Source organism: Hippocampus comes, unplaced genomic scaffold, assembly GCF_001891065.2.
Source record: "Hippocampus comes isolate QL1 unplaced genomic scaffold, H_comes_QL1_v1.1 scaffold22, whole genome shotgun sequence".
Taxonomy (NCBI): domain Eukaryota; kingdom Metazoa; phylum Chordata; class Actinopteri; order Syngnathiformes; family Syngnathidae; genus Hippocampus; species Hippocampus comes.
The window spans coordinates 6,527,094-6,552,528 of record NW_017806175.1 but is presented as its reverse complement, the minus strand read 5'-3'; the positions used below and the strand labels follow the sequence as shown (position 1 = coordinate 6,552,528).

The window sequence follows — 25,435 nt, the reverse complement described above, 5'->3', positions numbered from 1 at the left end:
ATGATATGGTACAGAACGATGAGACACGCGGTCCCAGTTTTGAGTATTGAAATCAATCAATGTTTTTTTTTTTTTTTTTTTTTAATTGTGAATCAAATTGTGATGATTATTTTTTCCATAATCCCCCAGTTTATACTACTGATGAGCCTCATGTGAATGTGGTTTGTGTTGAATAATTTAACTTGATTTAATTCGCCATTCGCATTACAGGTCAGTCCCGATGATCCCCTGCGATCAGAATAATTTCTCCAGTTCACCTATAAAGTTGCTCATGCTTTTATGTTCTTCTCAGCTCAACTCAACTCAACTCAACTCTTCTGGTAATTTGAAGTTGAATACAGTATGCTTGGCATACCTTTCCGCAGCGGTCTTCGAATGGTCGCCCGCAGCCTGTCCGTGCAAGGCCGGCCTGTGTCCGCCCGCGGCCCACGTGGGCGGGCGTGGCGTCTGCGCGACCTCCGGCCTCAGCTGCGACCGGTCCTGCTCCGTCACGCAGCTTTCCGTGGGGGAGGCCAGCGATGCTGCGGAAGACGCCTCGGCCTGCAAGAACACGGGAACTCGCGAGACTTGAGCACAGCGAGCATCTCCAGTACTAACTCCGCAAGCTTGATTTGCTTTTTCTTTGTCTTTTTTTTGGAGTGTGTCCAGTCACCATAGAAGATAAGAGTGTGATTATAATAACCACGGAATAGGAACTGGACGGCCAGTGGGTACGGCGCGATTTACTACTAACCTTCTTCCTCATGAAATCCACTTCTCCGCTGTGCTGCAGCTCCGCCCTAGACAGCTCCTTTTGCAGCTGAGAATGCACATGAGATATGAAGATGATATAGGTTAAAAAAAAAAAAATTGTAATGTGATGTAATGTGCTAAATATATAAAAATATTGTAATAAATACGTACATAGATATGTTATTTGGTAAAATGGTAAAAATATTACACATTTTCCATTTGAAGTACATTTGAAGTACGGATTATTAATTATGATGCAAATATGCAACCTTAGAGGTGTATGGAATTACATATACATAAAGAATAAAACGGTGTTATACAGTTTGAACCAATGGGTGGGATTAGTCAGACCAAACGAAATGAAAGGGAACATTAAGCATCACATTTGTTGACTTGCTGCCTGATGATGTCCCTTCCAGTATGTTGTGTCACTAGTGGGAGAAAAAAAAAAAGATGTCGAACCATTTTCACTTCTTCTACTGAGGTATCAAATGCGTCTTTTAGCACCCTGGCTTCTTGTTGCGCCTTCACATGCTGGGCGCTCATCTCTTCCAGTCTGAACGTGCGCACACCCGCACACAGAGACATTAACGCAGAGACAGAGAATACAATATAATAGTGACACCCGCACACAGTACACGACAAGAAGAAGAAAACAAGATGGAGGTGCTGAGCGGGTTACCTCTGTTTGAGTTGCATCACTTGCCCTTTGAGGTGAGCCTCACTCGCCCGAGCGCGGTCAAGCTCTGCGGACCTCGTCTGCAGATCGTCACGAAGCTTCTCCACACCGGCAAAATCATGCGACACCAAACACTCCTCCAATGAGCTGAAACGCATTCACACCAAGGTTATCTAACCCTTGTACACACAAAAGCACACACACTGACTCACTCACAACTAGACACACATACACAAAGTGTGGGGTAGACTACGCACTGTCTCGCTTGCTCTTTGTCGTGCACCATGTTTTTGAGTGTGCTGACGTCATTGTGAAGCCTTTCAACCTCCTCCGTTTTGTCCTGTCAGTCAAAACACAAGTTGACTGGCTTTCCGAATACTTTTGTCAGCAAGGTGCTCCCTCTCTCTCGCCCTTACGTGTTGCTCCCTGCGGTCACGTCCCAGCCTCGCGTTCTCCAGGGCTCGGAAGCGTTCCAGTTCCACTTCCTGCGTGTGCAGCTCATGGTGAACTTTTTCCAGCTGAGCGCGCATTCGCTTAACGTCGGCGCAGCAGTCGGCGTGTTTGCGCTCCGATGCACTCTGTGCCTGGACATATCAAAAGGTTACCATTGCTTACTAGCGGTGCCAACAGACAACATTTCGGCTTTTTCCACATGTGAGTTCGTGTGACATAATAGAAAAATATCCGATGTAGTACCTCAACCTGGGCCTGAAGAATCCTGACTTCAGACATGTACTCCTCTTTGGATTTGCATTCCTCAGTGATGGCCTTCTTCACATGTCTACGCTCAAGCTTCTGATAACTCCTCTTCAACTTGTCCAACTGAGGAAAAAAAAAATATTTACACATAACCCAGGGAACCAGATGTTACTGAGGGAAAACTGCGTGTTCTTTCAAACAGTAGTTCAGCTTCCCACAATCAAACATCTCGATTCTAGGACAGTGACACTGCTTTGAACACAACAGGGAGGAAGAAGTGGGTGTTTGCTGTTACATTTTACACCTCACAACCTGGCTTTTCTCGCATTTGTTTTCACAAATAAAGTTGCTGCGTGTGTTCAAAACAATTGTCGTTGTCTGAAGAGTATTTTTTTGTTCTGAAAACGGTGCCACCTCCCTGCGCAAAAGCAACCCAGAAAGGCACCTCACCTCCTCGCTGACTTTTCCGAGCTGCTTTTCGTACTTGGTAGCCAGGTCCTGTCGTCCAACTTGGACGTCCTCCACCTGCTTACGGAGAACTCCAATCTACATTGACAACGCCAAAGACAAAAGTCAGAGTTTCCGAAACAAGATAGTACACACACACACACACACACACACACACACACACACACACAGACACACACACGCACACACACACACACACACACACACACACACACACTCCCGGGAAATAAAACTAGTTGTAAGGTAGTATCAACCCCCCCACGTGTGCTTCACCTCCAGGTCCTTGCGCTGGATGACCACCCTGGAGGCGGAAATTTCCTCCTGGCAGCCCTTCAGCCGCAGCTTGAGGTTCCGCACCTGCGCCTCCCACTCGCTTCTCTGCTGGCTCATCATGATGTCGACCTGCCGCATCAGCTCCTGGAGCTCTGGCTCGCACGCCAACAAAACGGAGCTGGAGAATTTGCAGATAGACAAATGTGAACGTGTGAGTGAGCTAGCCGCCAGCATGCGATTCGAAACAAGTTGCATGACTCTAACCTGAGGTCCGAATTTAGCAAGGAGCTCCAACACGCCTCCATATGGGCTTATTAATGTTTTCCGGTGACAGAGTACTGACCATATAGTCTTATTAGTTTGGTACATAAAGTTAAGTTGCAGGCATTTGTTTCAATGGTGGTTAGCAACCAGCTTGCAACACCAAGCTAACAACCTCTGTGGCGCCACCAAACGTTCAAAGCGACGTAACGTCACGCGTAATAGTTTAGGTCTCCAAAAGACTAAATGCTAGCAGCTAGCTCGTTAAGCGTATGAAAATTAACATTTACGATATTCAACTGGACATTTTGGGAAATAACTTTTGAAGTACATAAAAAGAAAAAAAAATACGTCCTGTTGAGAAGCCGAACCAGGTGCTACGTCATCACGTCTGACGTAGGCCGCGAGCCTGGATGACATCACCGGACCATGTCACTTTTATTTTCTTTCTTTTAATATTGTTATTTTCTTACGTTTAATGTTTGATTTGGTTGTTTTGTACAATGAGATGGAAAAAAATAGGGAGGCGGCTAACTTAAAAGACAAGCTGAGCAATGCCCAGCCCTTTTAGTGTCGTCATCACGTCGTACGTTGTGCGGAGGAAAAGTGGATGGAAACTATGGAAACGACGACAGCAGCGAAAAACGAAAACGTCAAAAACGTCATGTCACATTTTCGCAGTTTGTTTCTTCAAACTAACTGCTATCATCTAGCTCGTTGAAGCTTATACATTTACCCTCGTCAATTGGACTCCGAGGGAATAACTTTAAATAACGTTAAAAACAAATATTTCTGGTTGTGGAGAAGCACCTCCCCCCTTTGCCGCCGTCACCTCATTTACGTAGGCAGCAAGGAGTTAAATAAAAAAAAAAAAAAAAAAGTTTTTTTTTTTTAAACTCAATTTGGCCTCACAGTGCAGAAGTGTAGGGTTCGATTCTGGCTCCGGCCTTGCTGTGTGGAGTTTGCATGTTCTCCCCGTGCCTACGTGGGTTTTCTTCTGGGACTTCGGTTTCCTCCCACATTCCCAAAACATGGATGGTAGGTTGATTGGACACTCCAAATTGTCCTTCAGAATGATTGTGAGCACAAATATGTGCCTTGCTAGCACCAGTTTGGGTTGTACCTTGCCTACTGCCCGGAGACAGCTGGGATAGGCTCCAGCGCGCCCCGATTGAGGATAAGCAGATTAGAAGATGGATGGATGATATACTGTACAATGATCAGAGCAATTTTCTTTTGTTTTATGCATCAGAATTACTGTAAGTCATCATGGAGTGACAAACAACATTGAGCCAAGCACATTTTGCTTCCCAGATGGTGAACTATGATGACTAGTCTTTATTTTTCCGAAGTAATGTTGTATTGTAATCTCCCATTTCTTCACGGCAGAGACTGAAAATAGGAACGGTGACACAATAAAAAGTAAATAATGAGCTGGTGTTTATAATTACATTTATTTTCTTCATTTTTCTATTATAACAAGATCTCATATGTCACAAATCATGTCAACTTGTCAGTGACAGTGTGAAACTATTATGATGCTAATGTTGAGAATCAGACTTTGCTCTTGTGACAGTGCGTCAACGCATCCCTCAGAGCAGCCAGCACCAGGTCAGCATTTGTAATGCTGCTGTTGCATCCCATCAGACCAACGCGAAGTACCTGCAACAGCCAACACATTAGGTTGCTTAGTGATGTGTTAAGTAGGTAGGCATGTGGGTACTAAGATTGGTTCCGAAGTAAGTAGGTCATGACACCAGCTTGTACTTTGCTAGTTAGTTAGGAAGGTGATATGATCAACCGGTACTCAACAAGCTGGCTAGATAGGTAGTTGATATGATCACTAGATAAGTTGATGGGTACCTAAATAGGTTGCTAGATGGATAGGTGAATTACATGCCATGCTGGGTAGCTAAATAGGTTGAGAGCTAACTCGGTAGCTAGACACACATATAGGTTACTTGCTAACTAGATAGATAGAGGGGAAGCAGACTTTGTTGTCAGACAGCTCATTAAGGAGCCAGTTAGCCATGTTTCTAGCAGGATAGGTCTGTCACACTCTAGCTCACTAGATACGTAAAGGGGTGGGTTGCACAATACCATGCCGGCGGAGGGTCCCAGCCCCCCGGAGATCTCCAAGTTGTGCCTCTTCATGACGTAGGCTGTGATCTCCTTCCAGTCGTATCCATCTGGAGCCACGATTGTCGTCACCGTCGGCAACCTCAAAGCCTTGGAAAAAAACATAATTAGTATTAGAAATTATCATCATTATCGTTGCAGTGCTAAAATGGGATACAAGTGGCCAGACTTCGGAGTTTTTCTGAATTTAAAACAACTCAAACGTTTCACCTTATCCTCCACGAAGAGTTTGAGTCCCATATGCTCTAAACCGGTGTGGAAATATTCGGTCACGTTCGTGTGCCTCTTCCAAGAACTTTCCAGACCCTGCCGAGCAAGAGACAATTAGATACAGTCCATCCCTTATTGTTAAATATTTACTGCGAACAACCCAATTGAGTCTTTGGAGCCACTAAAACAATGATTCAACCTCACCTCCTCCACAAGGATGGCCAGGCTCTCCCTGAGGGAGTAAAAAGCAGAGACAGGGCCTGTGTGGTGGTACCTACGCATTGGACAAAAAGGAGGTGTTGCTTAGTTCCTGGAAAGATTTCTGCTTTGAAACATTTTTAAAGGAGTTTTTACATTCGAGTGGCTTTGCCATCACATCCCCAGTAGTTGGACAGCAAGCTCAGGTCCAAGAAGAACGACACCGGCTTTGTTCTGCGGTTGAATATTTTTCGACTGTGGGTGAAACCGGTCGTACAACGACAATGCATGTGATCACTGACACATGGTCGCTCCACAATGTTGCGACGTGTTCAAGTTCATGCTCTGGGGAGGTCTCACCATGCTCGCTCACTGAAAGAGATGGGTGCTATACCCGGTGGGACGTTCAGAACCTTCTGAGAAGCCGTGTACAGGATGTCGATCCCTAAACAAGGCCGGCAGAGAGATTGAAACTTCTCTTCACACTTACACAACAATTAACAAGATATCAAGATCACAATATATCGCTTTGAAGTACGTTATTGGTAAACAAGCATCACAAATAAGAAAAAACGGATTCTTCCAGATGTCCTGTCACACCTTGTTCGTCCATGTACACTGGAGCTCCCCCTATTGACGCCACAGAGTCCACCAGGAACAAACAGTCGTACCTGATGGTGCGTGAACGTAATCGTAATAATCGTTTTACACTGCTGCTTTAATTGTTAATGTTCTTACTTGTGACACAGTTGTCCAATGCCATCCAATGGATGCAGGACGCCAGTGGATGATTCTCCGTGCGCCAGGAAAAACAGCACAGGCCTGTGTTTGATTAACGCCTATCCCAGCACATCAATCATTTGCTATTGATTTGTTAGCATGATTTGACATTGACTTGTGTGGTTTACCTCCTCGATTTCTGCATTGGTAAAGAATCCACCAAGCGACCCAACAATGGTGTTAACCCGAGCACCTGTTGAGTCAAAAAAAATACAAACCACTATAGAATTTGCAATCAATCCGCCATTCAGTTGTCAAAATTTGTGATGGAATTGAGGTTTAAGGTATCATTTCAATTGGATTGTAGCACTTGTATTTTCAGCTAGCTAATATTAGCTAGGGTTAATGCTTGTACAGTGCTGTGAACAAGCATTTGCCCCTCCTGATTTCCTTTTTTTCCCCATATCTATCACATACAAAGGTTTCAAATCATCAAACCAATTTTCATATAAAATATACAAACCTTTCTGACCCTCTGTGAAAATTCATATTTTCATGCTAACTAGTGAAAGTTAGCTGGCATACTGCACATCATTGTTCTGTGACAAGATGATGGCTAAAAACCATTGAAACGGAAACAAATTATAACATTAAAACCACTTCACCAGAAATGTTTATGAAAATTCCAATCTTCTAATGAGTAGGTTGCAGGTGACACTCAAAAAAAAGCTAATGCTAACTGTTACCTATCCTCTCTGCTATGTCCGCTGCCCGCTCTCCCCAGACCCCATTGACTGCCACCAGCACGCTGTCGCCAGCCTCCACTGCGTTGAATATGGCACACTCCATGGCGGTGTGGCCCGTGCCACTTAGCACCAAAGTCACCGGGTTCCGAGTCTGGAACAAGTACTGTATTCCGCCCTGGATGTCAGCCATTATCTACAAACCAAAAACACAGGCATTCTGGTGAATGTACATCCAAGACAATGGCATCTCATTTAATATTGCACCAGGATCTCGCCCTCCTATTCAGTTTGGACTACCGGTACACAAGATTAATCAAGAGTGTGGTTCTTGGCGTTGAAGTCTAGTTAAAACCTCCACCAAGGTGTCTCATTTACCATCGTACCACGACCTAGGCATTGCAGTCGCGCTATAGCTCCAAGGGAGGCATCCAACCCAAATTGAGGTCTACCAAAAACCTACGCACATAGACCAGTGCCATCCCATCACCTACTCGAACACAAGCTAGGGCTTATCCGAACCGTTGAGGACTTACATCAAGAAACCTTTCTAGTGGAGGTATCCAAACTTGGGCCTTTGTCAAATCTGCCGAGAGAAGCGCCACTGCCCGTCCCCTACCCCTTCCCCCCAACCGTTGATTCACTTTACCTCCAAAATCTCCGGATGCATGTGTCCAATGACGGGATTGGCTCCGGCCCTCAAGATGCGCGGCGGAACGTTGGAGGGTCCGGGTCCAAACATGTGGCGTTGAGGAACCATCAGGGGGGTCCGCAGACGTTCGGGCGGTGACACCGCCAGAGAGGACATGTCGACAAACGTGTGGATCGCTGTGGGAACTCAACTGGGACTGAAAGGCACTCGGTTTTCCAACTTTGTTTGACTTGGTGGTAATCTCGTGTTAATAATTAACAAATGACTCTGCACATTTTTGTTGTTGTTGTTGTTTTTATTGTATAATTCAGTCAAATTGTAACTGATCACATTGGTCATAGTTAATGATCAGGCGAAAGTGTTGATCATAGCGTGTCATTTTTCTTTTTTTTCCCCAGTTTTTATTCTTGTGTTTGGTTGAGGCAAAAACCAAATCAAATTTTATTCTTAGTTCGTGTATAACCAATATCGTTGTTTGGAACCTTTACAAGTTTAATAATTGTTATTTTCAGAATCTAAATGAACAAATGTATTTTAAAAATGTGCATAAATAAACAAAAATACACAAATAAATAATCTTAACTATTGAGGATATATTTCTGCATATTTATATACACTATATGCTAACTTTTTTGTATTGTATGTATTTAGATTGGTTGTCACGTTTGCGAGGTGGTGGTGGACCCAAAAAAGCAGGCAAGAGGGAGGAGCAGGGTGTATTTGAAGAAGTGTATTGATAAAACACAGAAAACTAAATCCTAAACAAACAAAGTCCAAAGTATCAAACAAAAACCATGACTGAAACTCAAAACTATCAATAACAGAAACATGACAAAAAACATGATCTAAACAGGACTGACAAACAAACATGACAGCAGCAAGAAGCAACAATGACCCGACAATGATTGCTCGGGCTGGGAGTCCTTTTAAAGCCACTAATTACCTAATGACCAACAGGTGTGCAGCTGCAGGGAGAGCCCTACAGTGCCACCTGTTGGTCCCAAACCGAATCATGACATTGGTTTTATAATACAAGTATATAGATATAATGTATGTTACAAATGACATAGAATGTGTACAATATTATTAAACTTAAACTCCAAATTTACTCCAAAATATAATATAAAAAATATCTTTTTATGCTTTTCTTTGTATTGTACTTTTTTTGTAAATCAAAATGACACTGCTAGTTTTTAATATGAGTTATTACTGTTTCGCCTTTTTATAAATGAGATGAGATTAGAAACTGCATTGAATGAGAATGCAGGTTCAGATTTTTGAAACTACATTTAACATAAAGCTTGTATATTTATAACTGTCTGGTTATGCTTTTTTTTTTTCGTATCATTCTATTTTAAAAATACTTGATTTCATTCCCTCATCCTCACTCTTCATGCGTCATCATGAGGGGTGGTCCTCGAGGGTATGAGGACGGTCTTCCCCAAGGGTTCTGCGCTGAAGGAGCCGTCACGGTACACCAGATGTCCCCTCACGATGGTTGACCTCACCACACCTCGGAGCGACATCCCAAGGTACGGCGTTATCTACCCACACACACGCACATCTCATAAAAACTTGGGTATATCGGGGGGCTAGCAGATAAATATTCAAGATGAACCCGACGCAAAACGAATTTGACTGGCGACTCATATCCCGCGATTGAGCCTTGTATCTCTCTTGACGCACCACAGTCGAAAATTGCAACTCTGTTTTGCATTTTAAGGCTTCACATACTACATATTGTCCATGACTTTTATTGAACCACAAAAACAGGGTGTGATTGTCAGGGAAGAAGCAAATTGCCATGAAGAGGAAGCGGGTCAGAATAAAGGAGAGAGTTTGGATATTTTGAGAGGCTGACGATTTTGTGTGTGCGTGTGTGTGTGTGCGTGAAAGCTCATGTGCATCTTTTATTGGCTATTAAATCTAAGACATTACAATGGAGTGCAACAGTGATTTAATTCAGCTAGTTACGGGCGCATCACTTTCAAGAACAGGGTTGGAGGGTTGTTTTTAACTCTTGTTAAAAGCACTTTGAGTTGCGTATTTTGTCTGAAAAGTGCTACGTGAATAGAGATTAATCGATTGGTTGAAGAGTAAGTTGTGCAAAACGTACTGATACAGTTGGACATTGAAAACTTCAGAGAAGTCGAAATTAGTTCACCACTAAATATTGAAGCGCATTCTAAGTTCATCCTGAAATTTCACCTCAAAGTCAAATATCCCTAACTTTGGGTGAATACGGTAGTGTAGGTTTATATACACTAGATAGCTGTTGTATAAATGAACAGTGAAGGGTATGAATAATGATGGATTGTTGGTCGTCTCCTACCTTATTCTTATGATGTATGCCTTCTTCTTTAATCTGCAACACAAGGAAACAATGCTTTTACCAGCCATAAGAGCCTCAACCATATCGATGTCCCGAGCTTACTAGAAAGTTGTATTTTTTGTGTGGGTGGGTTTTTTTTCCAAATAAAAAAAACAAATTCTCACTCGCTCTTGATGCAAACCTCAAATTCTCTCTCAGGGTCCCAAATGACCAGGTCAGCGTCGTAGCCCGGTGCCAGGCTGCCCTTCTGCTGGCCAAGGCCGCACAGCCGAGCCGTGTTCTGGCACAGGAGGCGCACCGCGTCCCCGAACTGAAAGCCCTTCTGACTGGCCAAGCTCCAGAACAGAGGCAAGCCTGACCAATAACAAACAAAGTCATAAACGTTTGGTCTTATGATACTTATTTATAACCTTGGAGTGGTTTATGACAAATCATGTAAGTTATGGACAAAAAACTAAAATGTGACTTTTTACTGAGGGGGGGGTATTTTTTTTTCTTTACCTTATTGTAGTTGTGGTGTCATAAATCATACACAGGTCATAAATCACATTGGGGTCATAAATAATTATATTTATTGAAACTATTTTTTTAAGGTTGCATGGCTTCTAAAATGCATCTGTTGCTGTTATTACCAAACTGGAGCGACGAGATTCCCCCCCAGGCCTGAGTGAAGTCTCCAGAGTCCAATTTCTTAAGGTCAGCCGTGCAAGGGGAGTGGTCCGACACCACCATGTCTATGTGGCCCGCCTTCAGCGCTGCCCACAACTGATCCTGCGGGACAAAGTAATCATTTACATTGTGAGTCCAGTACCCCTCCCCGCCACCCCCACCACACACACACGTACACACACAAATATCTTTATAAATTTTGTAATAAGTGACAGAACCAACACATGAAAACAAATCATCACCTTGTGTATTGATGTGGTTCAAATACTGAGTGCAGATGACCAACAGAGCATAACATGGACTAAACACAAAAAGGAGAAAGAAGCTGAAGAAAAAGGAAGAAGAGGGAAAACTAAAGAGAAGACAAATGAGGAGGAGCGGGAGAAGATGGTGTGCAATGAAAAAGTAGGAAAGGGAAAGGGAAAAGGAAGACAGCAGGACAAGACAAAGGGGAAAAAAAGGAAAAAAGAAGAGGGGAAAGAAGGTGAGTAACAATGACATTCTGCTTTCGACCTGGTTGTGAGCCGATCTGATTGGTGGGCAACACTTGAACTGCGTGGCCCCCGCTGGTACGTTTTCTGCACTCAAGCTCAGGTAGTGGTGGGTGGTCTCCACCGTTAGGGAGGCCCCACCCTTCTTGGCTTCTTGGATGACAGGCAGTGCCTGGGATGAAGACAAGTGGACCACATGGCAGCGCACCCTAAAGCACAAAACACACACATTATATGTTAGCATTAAGCTAGCAGACATTTGTTTTTAGTGATTGGGTGAAGTTCTGGTGCTTCAATTTTAAATGTTCAATTTTATTCCTTATGTCAGTTTTACAATAAACTTCAACTAAGAGTCACAAATAAAGAGCTTAAAGCGAGCATGCGTCGCTTTTTTTTTTTTTTAAATAGTGGCCTCTCTATACTGCAGGTGGGTCGAGAATGAATCCCCGCGATAAATGGGAGTTCAGTGTTTCTGAGTGTCAAAGTGATCAGCTCACTGGTACTCGATGCAGAGTTGTATCACACTGCGGATGGCTTCCACCTCCATGATGTCAGGTCTGGACTGCAGGAAGGTGTCATATTGCTGAGGGTCTGATGTGGACACAAGTCAACTCAATAAATCCACATTGACGGGTATTGCTAGAAAATAGTTGCGCAATATGCTGGCAAGATAGGCAACTACTGAGCCAATACCTAGCTAGATAGAGCGTTAGTTGACATGCTAGCTGGAATTAAGGTAGATAGCGAGATTGATTGGTAGCTAAACTAGCTAAATAGATGGGTAAGTAACTAGAAGGCTAGATAGATGGCTTGGTGCCAGTTAGCGTGTTTGCTAGATAGATAAGTAAGTGTAAAGACTGTTAGGTGGATCGCTGTTTGGTGGGTAGATAGGTAGCTGCCATGCTAACTAGATGAGTAAGCGATATGTCCACTGGCTGCAATAGAATAGAATGTTACCGCCATTGCTCTCATTGGTCAGTTGGACTTCCTTCTCAGCGTGAAACTAAAGGAGACAAAGAAGATTCAGCTGGTGACCCTTCAAGAATAAAGCTTTGTTTTCATGATGACGTGCTTGCTAACTGTGTGACTAAAATACAGGTGTCATGTTGTCGATTTCGATGGCTAATGCTACCTGTATGCAAAATACAGTTGCACTGTGGTTGTCATAGCTAACTAAAGCTAACTGTGACTAAAGCTAACACTAACTGTGTAAAACAGTGGTGTCATTCGTTTACGCTAGCTGGCGAAAGTTAACTGTATATGTAAAATTGTTTGGGCAGTGGTTGTGCCAGCTGATGAGCACCATACCAGTAGGACAGTTCCTGTTCCTCTCAGCTGCTCCAAGGCGGCAAGCAGGTCTCCGTGGCTCACGTGAGGGAACTCATCCACGCCACTCTGGATCAGGAAGCACTTGAAGCCAGCTACTCCGGCCTGGATCATGGGCTGAAGTTCTAGCTTTAAGCAGAAAGTTTGATACTCTGGGTTATATTGTTGCAGACGGCGCATGGGGACCGGGGCTTATCTTGAATTTCATAAAGGTACAAGCTTTTGCATGTTTGGCAATTTGATAGATCACACTGCGCCATGTTGGGTGTTCCGACTTTACCTGATTGCCAGGAATCACGCCACCCCAAAAGGCTGTGTCCACGAAGCATTTACCCGAGGTCTCGCGCAACTTCGCCTGTAAATTAGCCAGCGTGGTGGTGGGAGGGATGCTGTTTCTGGAACAAATGGATTATGTACTGTTTTAGGTACAGGGTCAGCTAACTAGCAATCAACTAGGTAAACTGAGGTACAGTATCTATCCAGCTGGCTATTTAGCCAGCATTCCACATGCCCAATTTCTGACCTACTTAGACAGGCTAGATAAACGGGTAGGTGACTCACAACGGCATGTCCACAATGGTAGTGATGCCTCCCGCTGCCGCCGCCCTGGTGGCTGTCCAGAACCCTTCCCAGGAGGTGCGTCCCGGCTCGTTGACGTGGACGTGACAGTCCACGATTCCTGGCATCACTACACTATCGCCTGCATCCAACACCTGCAGACAAGGCAACAGAGTTAATTGGACACATACCCGGCCTGCCAGCATGTCAGCGATCTGCTTAATTCAGAACCAAGTCAGCTATACCAAGCACACAAGCAAGTTTTTTTATGTATGACCTAACACTGTACCGTGTCCCCTACCTATCTAGCTAACATGACACCAACTATCAAGGTAGAGAGGCATACCTGACTCGAAAGCTAGCAAACATGCCAAGCTCCTACCAAGCTTTCTTGCAACCTCACCAGCTACCCACCAACCTGCTGATAACTTTCTAGCTACCAAGTACCGGTGTGTCACCGAGAAAATTAACAAGACACCTACCTATCTCTCTTGCAAGCAGTATTACATTCTTTAACAGTTTGATCTTACCTCCACACCCTCTGTAACTTCCCCACTCGAAAGCACCTGGTGGATTTTACCATCTCGTATTAGGATGACGGCAGGGCCAACTTGTTGGTTACCCAGAAACACCCTGGTGCTCTTCACCGCCGACACAGTAGATCCTAGCTCCATGTCTGCCTTCATTGTCTGTGAAGCTGAAAAACATTCCAAAGTGGGACACTCGTGTTCCTTCGAGCATATCCCCCCGCCTGCCCTCTAAAACGGTTCAAAGGATCAGCACTGCTGAGTCATCACCATGTGACAATTATTTAAACAATCCGCACAAAAACAAAATGCTATGTCCCACTAAGGGACTAAAAACATTTTACTCTATTTTTAACACATGCTACAGTCTTTTTTTAACTCCAAAGTTATGTTACTAACTACTATCTATCCATCTTATCTCTCTATGCATGTATCGAATGATCTTCTGTGTATGTATCGAACGACCAAGCCAGGTAGCCCCTACCTATCTCACATCATTTTCCATTTGGCAAAGCCGAGCATTTAGGAGTAGAGACGCTTGCCCTAAAAGTTTGAAACGTTATGGTAATTTTGATGCATTGACTTGGAAAACCCGTCTGAATTTCAGCCTACACGAGCTTATCGGTAGGTATTTATAAATGGCACTTGTCTGTCAATCGAACAAGGGGTTCCCCGAGTAGGAGACAAAACGAAAGTGTTACCGAGCTATGTTGAGAAATAATGACGGTGTACTGTTTTACGGCCAGATTGCTACAGGAAATGTCACACAAAAACATTCCCCAAAAAAGCATTTTTTTTCGACATAAAACATTTAATTTGGGAGCATGGTGATTGACTGGTTGGCATGCCTGCCTTATAATACAGAGATGCAGGGTTCGAGTCCGGCTCCGGCCTTCCTGTGTGGAGTTTGCATGTTCTTCCTCTGCCTGCGTGGGTTGGGTTTTCTCCAGGTACTCCAGTTTCCTCCCACATTCCAAAAACATGCATGGCATGTTAATGGAACACTAAATTGTCCCCACCTACTGCCTGAAGACAGCTGGGATCGGTTCCAGCACGCCTATATGAGGATAAGCGGATTAGAAAATGGATGGATGGATGGAACACATTCAATTTCTCTGAAGTCTTGTCATTTGATTTTCGAAATTCTTCGTGCATCGTTTAAGTGGCCATCCCACCCATACTAAGCATGTTGGCAGCCTGTCATGTTTGGAAATTCTTGCTATTTTAAGCAACCTATGTAACTGCATGCCTATCTAGCTGGCATGTCACCAACTGAGCTATCCAAAAACCTGGACAGTGACCCACGAGCTGTCTCGGTCGCCTTTCAGCTACCTAGCTAGTAGTGTAGCTATCAAGTAATGTAGCTATCACGGACGCGTTCAGTTAACATTAGAGGACGCATTTGTTTCGGAAATGTCAACGAGAACATAAAAACAATGGATTTAACATTAAAACAAAAATCCGAATTGGGCATCACGCCCTGCAGCGTGAACAAAGCCTGTTTGACCGCGACATCTAGCTGCAAGGATGAAAACTACATGTAAATGTAATAGTCTGCACGTCGCCCTTACTTCGGTGGGCTGCTTTCAGCTTTGAAATCCGCAGAATCGCGGATCCTTGCGGGGACTGCCTCGTGCCTGCCTCCCTAAATCTCTATTCCGCTAGTACGTGACCTACCTATCTATCGAGAAACCACCCTACCTACCTACGTGTGTCTACTGATTTAAGTATAGTTCTGTCATTTTTTTTTTATTACGAGACAATCTATTAATGTTAATAATCCCGAGTTGTAGTTAAAATGTTTGGGAGGGAAAAATGGGTGAAAAAAGGGACTACTGTATTTCTTCTTGAAACTTGAGACCTGTTGTTTCTTTATTGAAATTAGCAAGTACAATTGCCCTAATCTCTCACATTTGATTGTTTTGGCGCGTTGATAATTCAAAAAGTTCTGTACATTCTGTACTTCCGTTGGCTGCGATGACTTGCCAATAAGCAGAAGTTCAGTTAGTACGCAAGTTTAATTTTGCAATAGTTTACTCAAGTATTCAAATTCAATTGTGCCTGTAAAATATTTTCAAACTAAGTGCACGGTCGTAGTTAATTTTGTTGTTCGTGTGTGTATCCAGAAATGTTATATCGTATTGACAAACTACATTTAACATAAATCATACTCATTTCAAACACCATTCATGGCGCTAATCTTTGTTCCATACAGAAAAATTTAGTCAATTCGTTTGTTTAGCTTTGCATTCTCTGCGACGTTATTTATTTACTATAAACATAATATTTACTATAAACATTTTTACATTCCAACAACTTATTTTATGTTAGTTTAAGTTGCATTGATTCCTCTTCCAGTGATGTCATGACGCAAATCTCGATGCGTCACGTGACTGTTTTGATTACGTAATGCACCGGATGCAGCACGACCGGGGCGAGGAAGCGATGGATGGGCGGATGTCTCGCTAGAAAAAAAATCTAAGAATGGAATAGCGAGAGGCAGTTTACTTTTGACGATTGTCCTCGATTACCCGCATCATTCATTATCATCTTCATCACTCAAGCAGGGATGGCTGGCCCGGAGCAGCAGAAGCAGCATCAGCAGCAGGTGGAGGAGAAGGCCGAGCACATCGATGACGCCGAGATGGCGCTGCAGGGCATCAACATGCTGCTCAACAACGGCTTTAAGGAGAGCGACGAGCTCTTCAGGAGATACAGGTAACGTCCACGCTCATGCCTGGGGATGTCTGTGCGCGTTTGTGTTAGCAAATAGATGCGGTGAACCGGTTGAATGTAAAGTCGACGTCGTGACGTCACATCCCGAAGTGCGTACGTCAGTGGGTGAGGCATTTTTGTGTGCGTCTTTAAAGTTAACCGTTTTTCTATGTAATAACAACAACAACAAAATATCTTGATAAAGTAAATCTCAGCTTTACAAATGCCCCACCTGCATGAGACTTGTTCTTTCGACACCTACCGTGGCACATGCTATCTAGTACGTCATCTTGACAGATACCATAGCTGTGGTAAAGACATCGACCATGATACATAGTAAAATCAGCTTTACAGGTGCCAAAAGCCAAGCCTGGAGGAAGGGCATGCACCACTACACATAGTTGTATCAAGAGTTGTAAAGTTTAGCTTAACAGATAACAGGTATTTAACTGCTAAAGACGCTAAAGACTAAAGACGCCCTCTGCAACGTACCATAAGATGGAATTGGTTGTCGTAGTTTTCAGCTTCAGCGTTCACTGCGGTGTGCCTTCACTTGTGTTCCCTCTGCAGGAGTCAAAGTCCGCTGATGAGCTTCGGTGCAAGTTTTGTGAGCTTCTTGGTGAGTGCAAACATTTGGCTGACTGGAATGTGGATAGGTAGTTATTTATTTTTTAACTTAGGTTGTTACTTAGTTATTAGACACCATTTGTTTTTAGCCTGATAGTTAATTAGGAACTGTTCCATCTGTTCTGCTTGACACTCTGGGCGTACTGCGTCCATAGATGGAGCGCCTAGAGGGGGTGTCCAACCAGTTGGTCGTGATCGACCGGTAGCCTGTAGACTGGTCCTAAGTCGATTGCGAGTGTTGTGGGAGGAAATGGAATGTGTCTGTGTGTGTGTTATTAATATGATATATTTTTGTGTGAGTGTACACTGCACCCTAAGCATTCTGCATCACCAGAAGTTGTTCGTGGTCAACAGTCTGCAGTTGCAGCTTGCGATCAGAGCCATATTTCAATATCATTTTTTTTTTTAAATTCTCATTCAAAGTGTGTTCCATCTGCAATTGACCGATGGACCGAGCGGTTCACCTCACATAACGTCAGCTTTACCCTGTTTTCGCAATTAGCCTTTCTTGACCAAATGACCTGTAAGGATTTGTTTACTTGTGTAGTGCTCAGAGAGGGCTTCGGCTTTTGCCACCCGGAAGTACTGTACGTGTGACGTCATGGTGAAACGGTCGATTGAGTTGTGTTGAATTGTTTTCAGAATGCCATGATGACATTCGAGGAGGAGAAGATGCAGACAGCGTGCGACGACCTGAAGACCACCGAAAAGCTGTGTGAGAGCGACAGCGTCGGCGTACTGGAAACCATCAGAAACAAGATTAAGAAGAGTGTCAGTGTATATATATTATCTTTCAGACCCACCCATGAAACTCTTGACATATGGAGATTTTTACTTTATAGTGTATGTAGTTTTACCCCTCCAACCCGCTTTAAACAGTTGAATGTAATGCTAGGAGTAGCAACACATAAAAAAATAACATAAACCACGATAATAACACGCAAGATAATGGACTCGAATGTTCTCTGGGTGTACAGATGGACTCTCAGAGGTCCGGCGTGGTGGTGGTAGACCGTCTGCAAAGACAGATCATTGTGGCCGACTGTCAGGTTTACTTGGCCGTGCTTTCCTTCGTCAAGCAGGAACTCTCAGGTCAGTTCCATACTTTCCGGCACGCCTGTGGTGTGGAATAGTTACATAGCTCATTAGAGTTTGTTCGAACAACAAGAATCATCTTTGTTGTAATTTGTTAGTTAGGAATAGTTGTAGGAGTAGCTAGTTAGGAATTTGAGTTTATATAGGTTGCTTGTTAGCTGGTAGTTAATTAGGGTTAGGGTTTGCTAGTTTATTCGTTAATAAGGTAGTAGGTTGTTATGATGTGTTAGCTCGCCAGTAGGTAACTTCTTTGGTAAGTAGTTAATTTTTTTTTTAGGTCGCTAATAGTTTGCTTGTTAGACAACTAGCCATCAATTTAGTTGTCTAATAGTACATGCGTCCATTATCCGAGCCGGTTAACCCCACGAGGGTCACGGGCAGTAGGTGGGGTACACCCTAAACTGGTTGCCAGCCAGTTGTAGGTGTCGAGTAGTTTGTCAAGTAATTAGCCAGTCAGTTAGCTTGCTGGTTATTTAATTTGCTTGTTGTTTTTTAACTGTTGTTTGTTATTTAGGTAGCTAATTAGCTCGCAGTTCATGATACTGTATACTCAACTCAACTTTATTTCTGGAGCACTTAAAAAAATGCAGCTGCAACCAGTTAGTCAGTTAGTTTTTATGAGCAAGCGAGTCAGTTATTTGTTTTGTTTGTTAGTTATCTCGCAGATTGTTTGTTAGCTCTTATGAGTTTGTGAGTTACTTTGCGAGTGAGTAGTTCTCTACTGAGAGCTGTTTTTGTGCCTTTCTTGAGAATGTTTGCTTCATAAATTGAGTATTTTGTGGCGAGACAGCATACATTAAAGGCGGCTGGATCCTCCGCAAGGCGTGGAAGATGTACAACAAATGTCACAGCGACATCAGCCAGCTGCAGGCCGCTTGCCAGCAGACCACCACCGAGCCCACCACCACTACCACCACCATGCCCGACAACGCCAACCACAATAAGGTGGAGAGCGGCGTAACGACCGAGGCCCTGGACCGCCTGAAGGGTTCGGTGAGCTTCGGTTACGGCCTGTTCCATCTGTGCATCTCCATGGTACCCCCGCACCTTCTCAAGATCATCAACCTGCTGGGCTTTCCCGGAGACCGCCTCCAAGGCCTCGCCGCTCTCGCCTATGCCAGCGAAAGCAAAGACATGAAGGCACCCCTAGCTACGTGAGTACATCACATACAGGTAGCTCTTAATGTATGATACTGTATACTCAACTCAACTTTATTTCTGGAGCACTTAAAAAAATGCAGCTGCAACCAGTTAGTCAGTTAGTTTTTATGAGCAAGCGAGTCAGTTATTTGTTTTGTTTGTTAGTTATCTCGCAGATTGTTTGTTAGCTCTTATGAGTTTGTGAGTTACTTTGCGAGTGAGTAGTTCTCTACTGAGAGCTGTTTTTGTGCCTTTCTTGAGAATGTTTGCTTCATAAATTGAGTATTTTGTGGCGAGACAGCATACATTAAAGGCGGCTGGATCCTCCGCAAGGCGTGGAAGATGTACAACAAATGTCACAGCGACATCAGCCAGCTGCAGGCCGCTTGCCAGCAGACCACCACCGAGCCCACCACCACTACCACCACCATGCCCGACAACGCCAACCACAATAAGGTGGAGAGCGGCGTAACGACCGAGGCCCTGGACCGCCTGAAGGGTTCGGTGAGCTTCGGTTACGGCCTGTTCCATCTGTGCATCTCCATGGTACCCCCGCACCTTCTCAAGATCATCAACCTGCTGGGCTTTCCCGGAGACCGCCTCCAAGGCCTCGCCGCTCTCGCCTATGCCAGCGAAAGCAAAGACATGAAGGCACCCCTAGCTACGTGAGTACATCACATACAGGTAGCTCTTAATGTTTTTTTTTTTTCTAATGATGCAGTTATGTGGGATCTTGCAGGTTGGCCCTATTGTGGTACCACACGGTTGTGTTGCCCTTCTTTGCGCTCGACGGGTGCGATTCTCACGCTGGCCTGACAGAGGCCAAAGAGATCCTGCACAGGAAGTCGCTGGTCTACCCAAATTCCTCCCTCTTCATCTTCTTCAAGGGGCGCGTACACAGGCTGGAGGTAGGGGCTGCCGGCAATATGCTGCATTCAAGGAACGTGGGAAGTCTTGAGTTTTTCGGGAAAACAGTACCGGAACGCCACAAGACAGGTTTGCCGGGGGTCAAAGTGTTTTGAAGAACAAAACAAAGCCAAAAAAGAAATGAACACGGTAGCTACGGGTACTATGTGAGCGGGTTAAATCCGACTTCCCACTTTTCTGGAATGCAGCACTAGATAGGTTGTTCGATAGGCATGTCAGCAAGTTAGCTTGTTCTCTATCTCCAATAGTTTTTGTAAGGTGGAGAGATGTTGGAGGGTGGCTAAGTCCGTATCTGGCAAGGAAACGAGGCGGTCATGTCAGAAGGGAAGATGAGTAGGTGGGAAGCAAGCAAACAAGCATGATAGATAGCGTGTTGAATTACTGGGTTGTTAGCTGGATAGGTGTCTTAGTAGCTGGCAAGGCTGCTAGGTAGGCATGTTGCGCGTACCTCAGTAGATTTTTAACACGGGTAGTTTTTACCAAGCAAGTTTGTGAGATGTTGATGAGATAGCTAGAGAGCAGGTACTGTCGGTATTTAGCTTGCTTGCTGGACATAGTGATTAAAAAAGACTGCAGTGAGGCCTTCATGATCATGTGGGTGTTTTATGTATCCTTAGTGTCACATCAACAGCGCTCTGGCCTGCTTCAACGACGCACTGGAACTGGCTTCCGGCCAAAGAGAAATACAGCACGTGTGTCTGTACGAGATCGGTACGTTTGCAACTCGCCGGGTGTGGCGCGACTCGTCGGGGCTTTACACTGCTAGATTGTTTCAATCTGTCTTGTCAGGCTGGTGCAGCATGATCGAGATGAACTTCGAGGATGCTCACCAGTCCTTTGAGAGACTGAAGAATGAGTCAAGATGGTCGCAGTGCTACTATGCTTACTTGACAGGAGGTGGGATGCTCCCTCCTAGCGCAGGAATTTGCATCGTACCATTGCTGGGTTTGTTTTCATCTCGGTCTTCTTCTTTAGTGTGTCAGGGAGCCTCGGGTGACCTGGACGGCGCCAGTGGCGTCTTCAAAGACGTGCAGAAGCTGTTCAAGAGGAAAAATAACCAGATAGAGCAGTTTGCTGTTAAACGGGTATGCGTTCTCAAAAAATGTGTTTACCCTCCCTCTTTGTTGTGTTGTTGTATCTTTGATGTGTGTCTGTGGTATGTGTGTGTCTTTTTTTCTTTGTGTGTACCTTTTTAATGTGTCTCTGATTTTGTGTCTTCACTGAGTCTTTTATGTGTGTTTGATGCATGGTTTTTGATGAGTTTCTTGGTGTGTGACTTTGACATGGTCCTGCGGTGCGAGTTTGGTTAATTTGGGTGTGTCTTTGATGCATGCATGCAGGCTGAGCGTTTGAGAAAGATCCCCCTCAGCAGAGAGCTTTGCATCCTGGGCGTCATCGAGGTGTTGTACCTGTGGAAAGCACTTCCCAACTGCTCCTCCTCCAAGCTGCAGGTCATGAACCAAGGTACAAAAGTGATGGTCTTGCGATAGGTATGACGAAGCCGTGAGTTGCGGAGTTCGATGTTCAGGAATCCTCTAGAAATTCACGAGATTATGTCAAAATAGGTAGCTGATGAATCTCCCTGGAGATTGATGAGGGTGTTCATGTCACGAGTGCACAGCATGAGCCGAGTTGACAACTGAAGAGCAGAGCTGGGATCGATTTCTTGATCTGTATTGTTGGTTCAGTGCTGCAGCGTCTTGATGAGGCGTCGTGCCGCGGCTTGAAACATCTCCTGCTGGGTGCCGTCCACAAATGTCACGGCAACACCAGGGATGCCGTCCAGGTAACTGAACAGCGTCTAACCATGACCCTACATGGTGTTTATCGTGGGACATTTTTGTGCAGTCCTTCCAAATGGCAGCCAGAGATGAGTACGGACGTCAGACGAATTCATACGTTCAGCCGTACGCCGTCTACGAGTTGGGCTGCGTGCTGTTAGCCAAACCCGAGGTCAGTCCAGTTCTCTTCTGCCTCTTTTTTAAAGGGAAATTTAAGTCAAACATTTTCTGTGCAATATGTTCTATGGGCCATCACCAATTTAAACACGAAACATGGAGTTCTTCTTGTTTATTTCTGACAACAGTTAGAACAGTCACTGTGCAACTAAGAATTTAAGTACAAAATAAAACACAAACAACTCACTCTGATTTAGTATTCATTTGGAGTCAATAAAAGTGAAAAACAATAAACTGACAACTCTTGAGTTTTAGTCTTTGTTCAAAATAAATTCAAGTGGAAAATAATACAGGTTCAACTGTTAGTGTTCAGCATGGGACTATAAAGTTGGAAAATAGGGCTGGGCGATACAGTTGAAAAATGTATCATTACTTTTTAACGCTCGTAACAAGATATTGAAATTATTTTATCAAAATGCTACTTGTGTTGGGTCTCCAATGAGGGATACATACATTTACTGCAGATTAAAAGCAGGTATCTCCAATTTTCTTTTCTGTTTTTATCCTAAACACGAAAAAGTTTTCTGATCAAAAGAATAGTGATAATAATTTAATGTTTTTGGACATGTGCTGTTTTCTAACATTAATTTTGTGTTCCCACCAATCAGACGGTGGGCAAGGGGAGATCTTTCCTACTTCAAGCAAAGGTAAAAATGATCATCGAAATCTGTTCTTTGAATTTTTAATGTTTTATTTAATCTGCTGCTGCTGAGTGAGCACGCAGACTTAGCATTACAGCCTAACATGATAGTTATTTGAATTCTCGATTTGTGGTTCCAGGAGGATTTCACAGGCTATGACTTTGAGAACAGGCTACATGTGCGCATCCATTCGGCGTTAGCCTCTCTGAAGGAACTCGTGCCTCAGTGACTCCAGAGAGGGTTGATGTTAGCCTTTTTACACCATCTTGTAACCAACGGACTGGGACTCTTAAGGGAAACCTCCAGACCCGATGTAAACGATTTTGGGAAAAAAATGCACTTGTTTACCTAGCGTACCATATTAAGATATCAGGTGCCGGATGCAGGAAATTTAAGTCAGTGCACACAAGTACTGTATATTTGTCCCACTTACAACAAATGGTGCCACGTTTTGACAGGATTTTTGTTGGTGTAAAAATGCATTCACCCGCAGTATGATTTAGCTCATCACAAGCACCACCTGTGTATGACATTACGATATTGGATGTCGGATGCAAGGAAACAAAGTCAATGCATACACAGAAATTTGTGGCGTTGGCATCAAATGTGATTTTAATGAAATTTTTCTCACAGAAATGTTTTTAAAAAAACAGTTTTAAGAGAATTTTTGTCTGTGTAAGAATGCATTCACCTGTTGTGAATTTGTTTCTTCAGCCTGTCACGACCACCCTCAGTGTACAATGCTAAGGAATTTGGTGCCGGATGCAGGAAAATGAAGTCAACAAATAGGTCCCATTCACAAAAAATAGGTCCACACATGTTTTTTTAAAAGACAGTTTTAACAAAATAATTTTCCACATAAAATTTTGTCTGTGTTTTGCGAAGTATGATTCAGACGGTCTGGCACTGCTTTAATTCATGCAGTTAAAAACAAAAAGATACTTGAGCTCCACTTTTTTTTTTCCTTTTACTTGACGCATAGAATTAAAAAAAAAAACATTTTCTTTTTAAAACTTAAGAAATTTGGAGTTACTTGTTTTTCGCCGGAAAACAACATTATCACAATACAAGTACTGTATGTTTAAAAATAATCACATACTTTGTCATTGACAGAAATCATATATGTTGTATAATCACAATTATTAATTAATCAAGAAAATATCGTAAGGATACATTTGATTTACAACGCACAATTCTATGTTTTTTCAACAAATAGCAATGATGAAAAATACATGTAGATGAAAGGCCAAAATATCTTGAAAAATATGTTTGGTTTTGTTTGTTTTTTTTTTCTTTAAATCCTTGTGATGGCCTAGTCCAGGAACAACTATGTTGAAAATGTTAAACCCTTAAGCGTAATCATTTCAACACAAACCAAGCCAAAGCGTTTTTGTTGCCAAAGGCTAACCAGCTAGCTATTAGCTAGTTGAATCCACAGTGTTTCGTGGTGGGCTTGCTAACTTGATGAAGTGAACTTATTCAGCTGACTCAGCACAGTCAAGAAACAACCCAATCACCCGAGTCCATGGGTTTACAGCGAGCCCTCTAACTCGAGTAAGTGGACCGATACGACTGAATCGCTTCAGTCAGCCAACTTGAGTCAGTAAACTGATACAACCGAATCATCTAAGTTTGCTATCTCAAGTCAGAGAACCAACATGAGACAATCGTTTTAGTCTCCAGTGTTCCAGATTATTCACCTGAGTTGACTATCGATTCACTGAGCCGATGCTTCATTGTGAAACTGCGATGTTTACGGCAACTCAACTAACTTGAGTCAGTGGCCAAATAGAACCAAATCATCCGAGGCTGCGAGTCAGTGAAGCGGTAAAACTGAAACCTTGCGAGTGCAGAATTTCCACCAACCAGATTCAGCAACCCAAATCAACCGAGTCACCTAACTCAAGTTAGTTCATCGATAGAATTGAATCACATGAGTCAGCGGTGTTTTTGGCGATTTATTTTATTTTACTCGGGTCACTGAACCGATACAAAAGAATCATTTGAATCTGTGGTGTTTCCCAATGAGTCCGCTCACTGGAGTTAGTAAACGATCCGATCCGCTAACTTGACTCTGACTGAATGACTCAATATGACCCAATCAACTCAGGCGTTTTCGATCTGACTCATGACGCCAGTATTTTAGTGTCCTCTATGCATGGCATACCAGGTACATGAAAGTGACTTTAAATCTTCAACGTACCTGCATGTCCAAATTAAGCAAATCTGACTTGAAAGGTGCTGGTAAATAATGTTGACTTTGCATACTGTCCTGATAGTGACCATTTACAGTACATCTGTTTATTGCACCATGTGTCATGTTGTGCGTCTACTTTAATTCAACTTAAAAAAAAAAAAGGAACCATTTTAGTGAGGCGACCCCAAGAAAATGTAAGTAATGGCCGTTATTGTGTTTGTTTTTCCTCACCTCTTTGTTGTGTGATGAATGTGGAGGACTGTGAGTGGTCCACTAATGTTCAGATCTATGTTTAAGTTCAAATGTCACTAAACTCGACAATAAAACCACTTTTCCCTCAATCCAAACAACTACTGCTGTGTTTTCTTGTGTAGCTGTGTGCAGTCTTCTTTATATTCTTCAATCTTTCCATTGTGATCTCGATGTTTCTGTCTTTCCTTCCTCTCTTCCTCCCTTTT

General features: G+C 43.5%; 4 protein-coding genes across 7 annotated transcripts in view; 1 reads left to right on the top strand and 3 right to left on the bottom strand.

Annotated features, from left to right (window-relative positions):
• The window catches only part of cep63 (centrosomal protein 63), a 5,382-nt gene extending 1,812 nt beyond the window's left edge, over window positions 1–3,570 (bottom strand). Inside the window, exons 1-10 of one of the 2 annotated variants that reach the window (XM_019897208.1) lie at window positions 3,116–3,570; window positions 2,852–3,029; window positions 2,561–2,656; window positions 2,108–2,233; window positions 1,828–1,995; window positions 1,669–1,751; window positions 1,415–1,558; window positions 1,195–1,288; window positions 734–799; window positions 356–540 (exon numbers count right to left, since the gene is read on the bottom strand). In XM_019897208.1, the coding sequence (XP_019752767.1) occupies window positions 356–540; window positions 734–799; window positions 1,195–1,288; window positions 1,415–1,558; window positions 1,669–1,751; window positions 1,828–1,995; window positions 2,108–2,233; window positions 2,561–2,656; window positions 2,852–3,029; window positions 3,116–3,156 (1,181 nt within the window). In that variant the 5' untranslated portion in view covers window positions 3,157–3,570. The remainder of the gene's footprint in view (window positions 1–355; window positions 541–733; window positions 800–1,194; window positions 1,289–1,414; window positions 1,559–1,668; window positions 1,752–1,827; window positions 1,996–2,107; window positions 2,234–2,560; window positions 2,657–2,851; window positions 3,030–3,115) is intronic. The other variant, XM_019897207.1, reaches the window with a different exon arrangement.
• Window positions 3,571–4,550: 980 nt separating this feature from the next.
• agxta (alanine--glyoxylate and serine--pyruvate aminotransferase a) lies at window positions 4,551–8,418 on the bottom strand. Its single transcript, XM_019897215.1, has 11 exons — window positions 7,772–8,418; window positions 7,126–7,318; window positions 6,568–6,632; window positions 6,398–6,498; window positions 6,260–6,330; window positions 6,020–6,104; window positions 5,816–5,914; window positions 5,666–5,735; window positions 5,462–5,557; window positions 5,213–5,341; window positions 4,551–4,774 (listed from the first exon to the last, which is right to left on the bottom strand). The coding sequence occupies exons 1-11, from the start codon at window positions 7,928–7,930 to the stop codon at window positions 4,667–4,669; spliced, it is 1,176 nt and encodes a 391-aa protein (XP_019752774.1). The 5' UTR covers window positions 7,931–8,418; the 3' UTR covers window positions 4,551–4,666.
• A 538-nt stretch (window positions 8,419–8,956) lies between these two features.
• LOC109532342 (allantoinase, mitochondrial) lies at window positions 8,957–16,956 on the bottom strand. 2 transcript variants are annotated; one of them, XM_019897211.1, is made up of 13 exons: window positions 16,885–16,956; window positions 16,209–16,327; window positions 13,681–13,847; window positions 13,154–13,305; window positions 12,873–12,987; window positions 12,575–12,721; window positions 12,224–12,269; window positions 11,764–11,857; window positions 11,289–11,475; window positions 10,739–10,877; window positions 10,288–10,460; window positions 10,107–10,139; window positions 8,957–9,318 (listed from the first exon to the last, which is right to left on the bottom strand). In XM_019897211.1, the coding sequence occupies exons 2-13, from the start codon at window positions 16,231–16,233 to the stop codon at window positions 9,166–9,168; spliced, it is 1,431 nt and encodes a 476-aa protein (XP_019752770.1). In that variant the 5' UTR covers window positions 16,234–16,327; window positions 16,885–16,956; the 3' UTR covers window positions 8,957–9,165. The 2 variants fall into 2 exon arrangements, with proteins under 2 accessions (XP_019752770.1, XP_019752771.1); XM_019897212.1 differs by lacking the exon at window positions 16,209–16,327.
• Window positions 16,247–25,318, top strand: LOC109532338 (tetratricopeptide repeat protein 39C-like). 2 transcript variants are annotated; one of them, XM_019897197.1, is made up of 15 exons: window positions 16,294–16,395; window positions 16,963–17,011; window positions 17,662–17,790; window positions 17,997–18,111; window positions 18,905–19,059; window positions 19,630–19,919; window positions 19,994–20,162; window positions 20,799–20,892; window positions 20,971–21,078; window positions 21,157–21,266; window positions 21,522–21,645; window positions 21,870–21,967; window positions 22,030–22,134; window positions 22,748–22,786; window positions 22,920–25,318. In XM_019897197.1, exons 1-15 carry the CDS (start codon window positions 16,322–16,324, stop codon window positions 23,007–23,009), a joined length of 1,749 nt encoding a protein of 582 aa, XP_019752756.1. In that variant the 5' UTR covers window positions 16,294–16,321; the 3' UTR covers window positions 23,010–25,318. The 2 variants fall into 2 exon arrangements, with proteins under 2 accessions (XP_019752755.1, XP_019752756.1); XM_019897196.1 differs by lacking the exon at window positions 19,630–19,919 and having other exon boundaries at window positions 16,247–16,395; window positions 18,905–19,268.
• The last annotated feature ends 117 nt before the right edge of the window (window positions 25,319–25,435 follow it).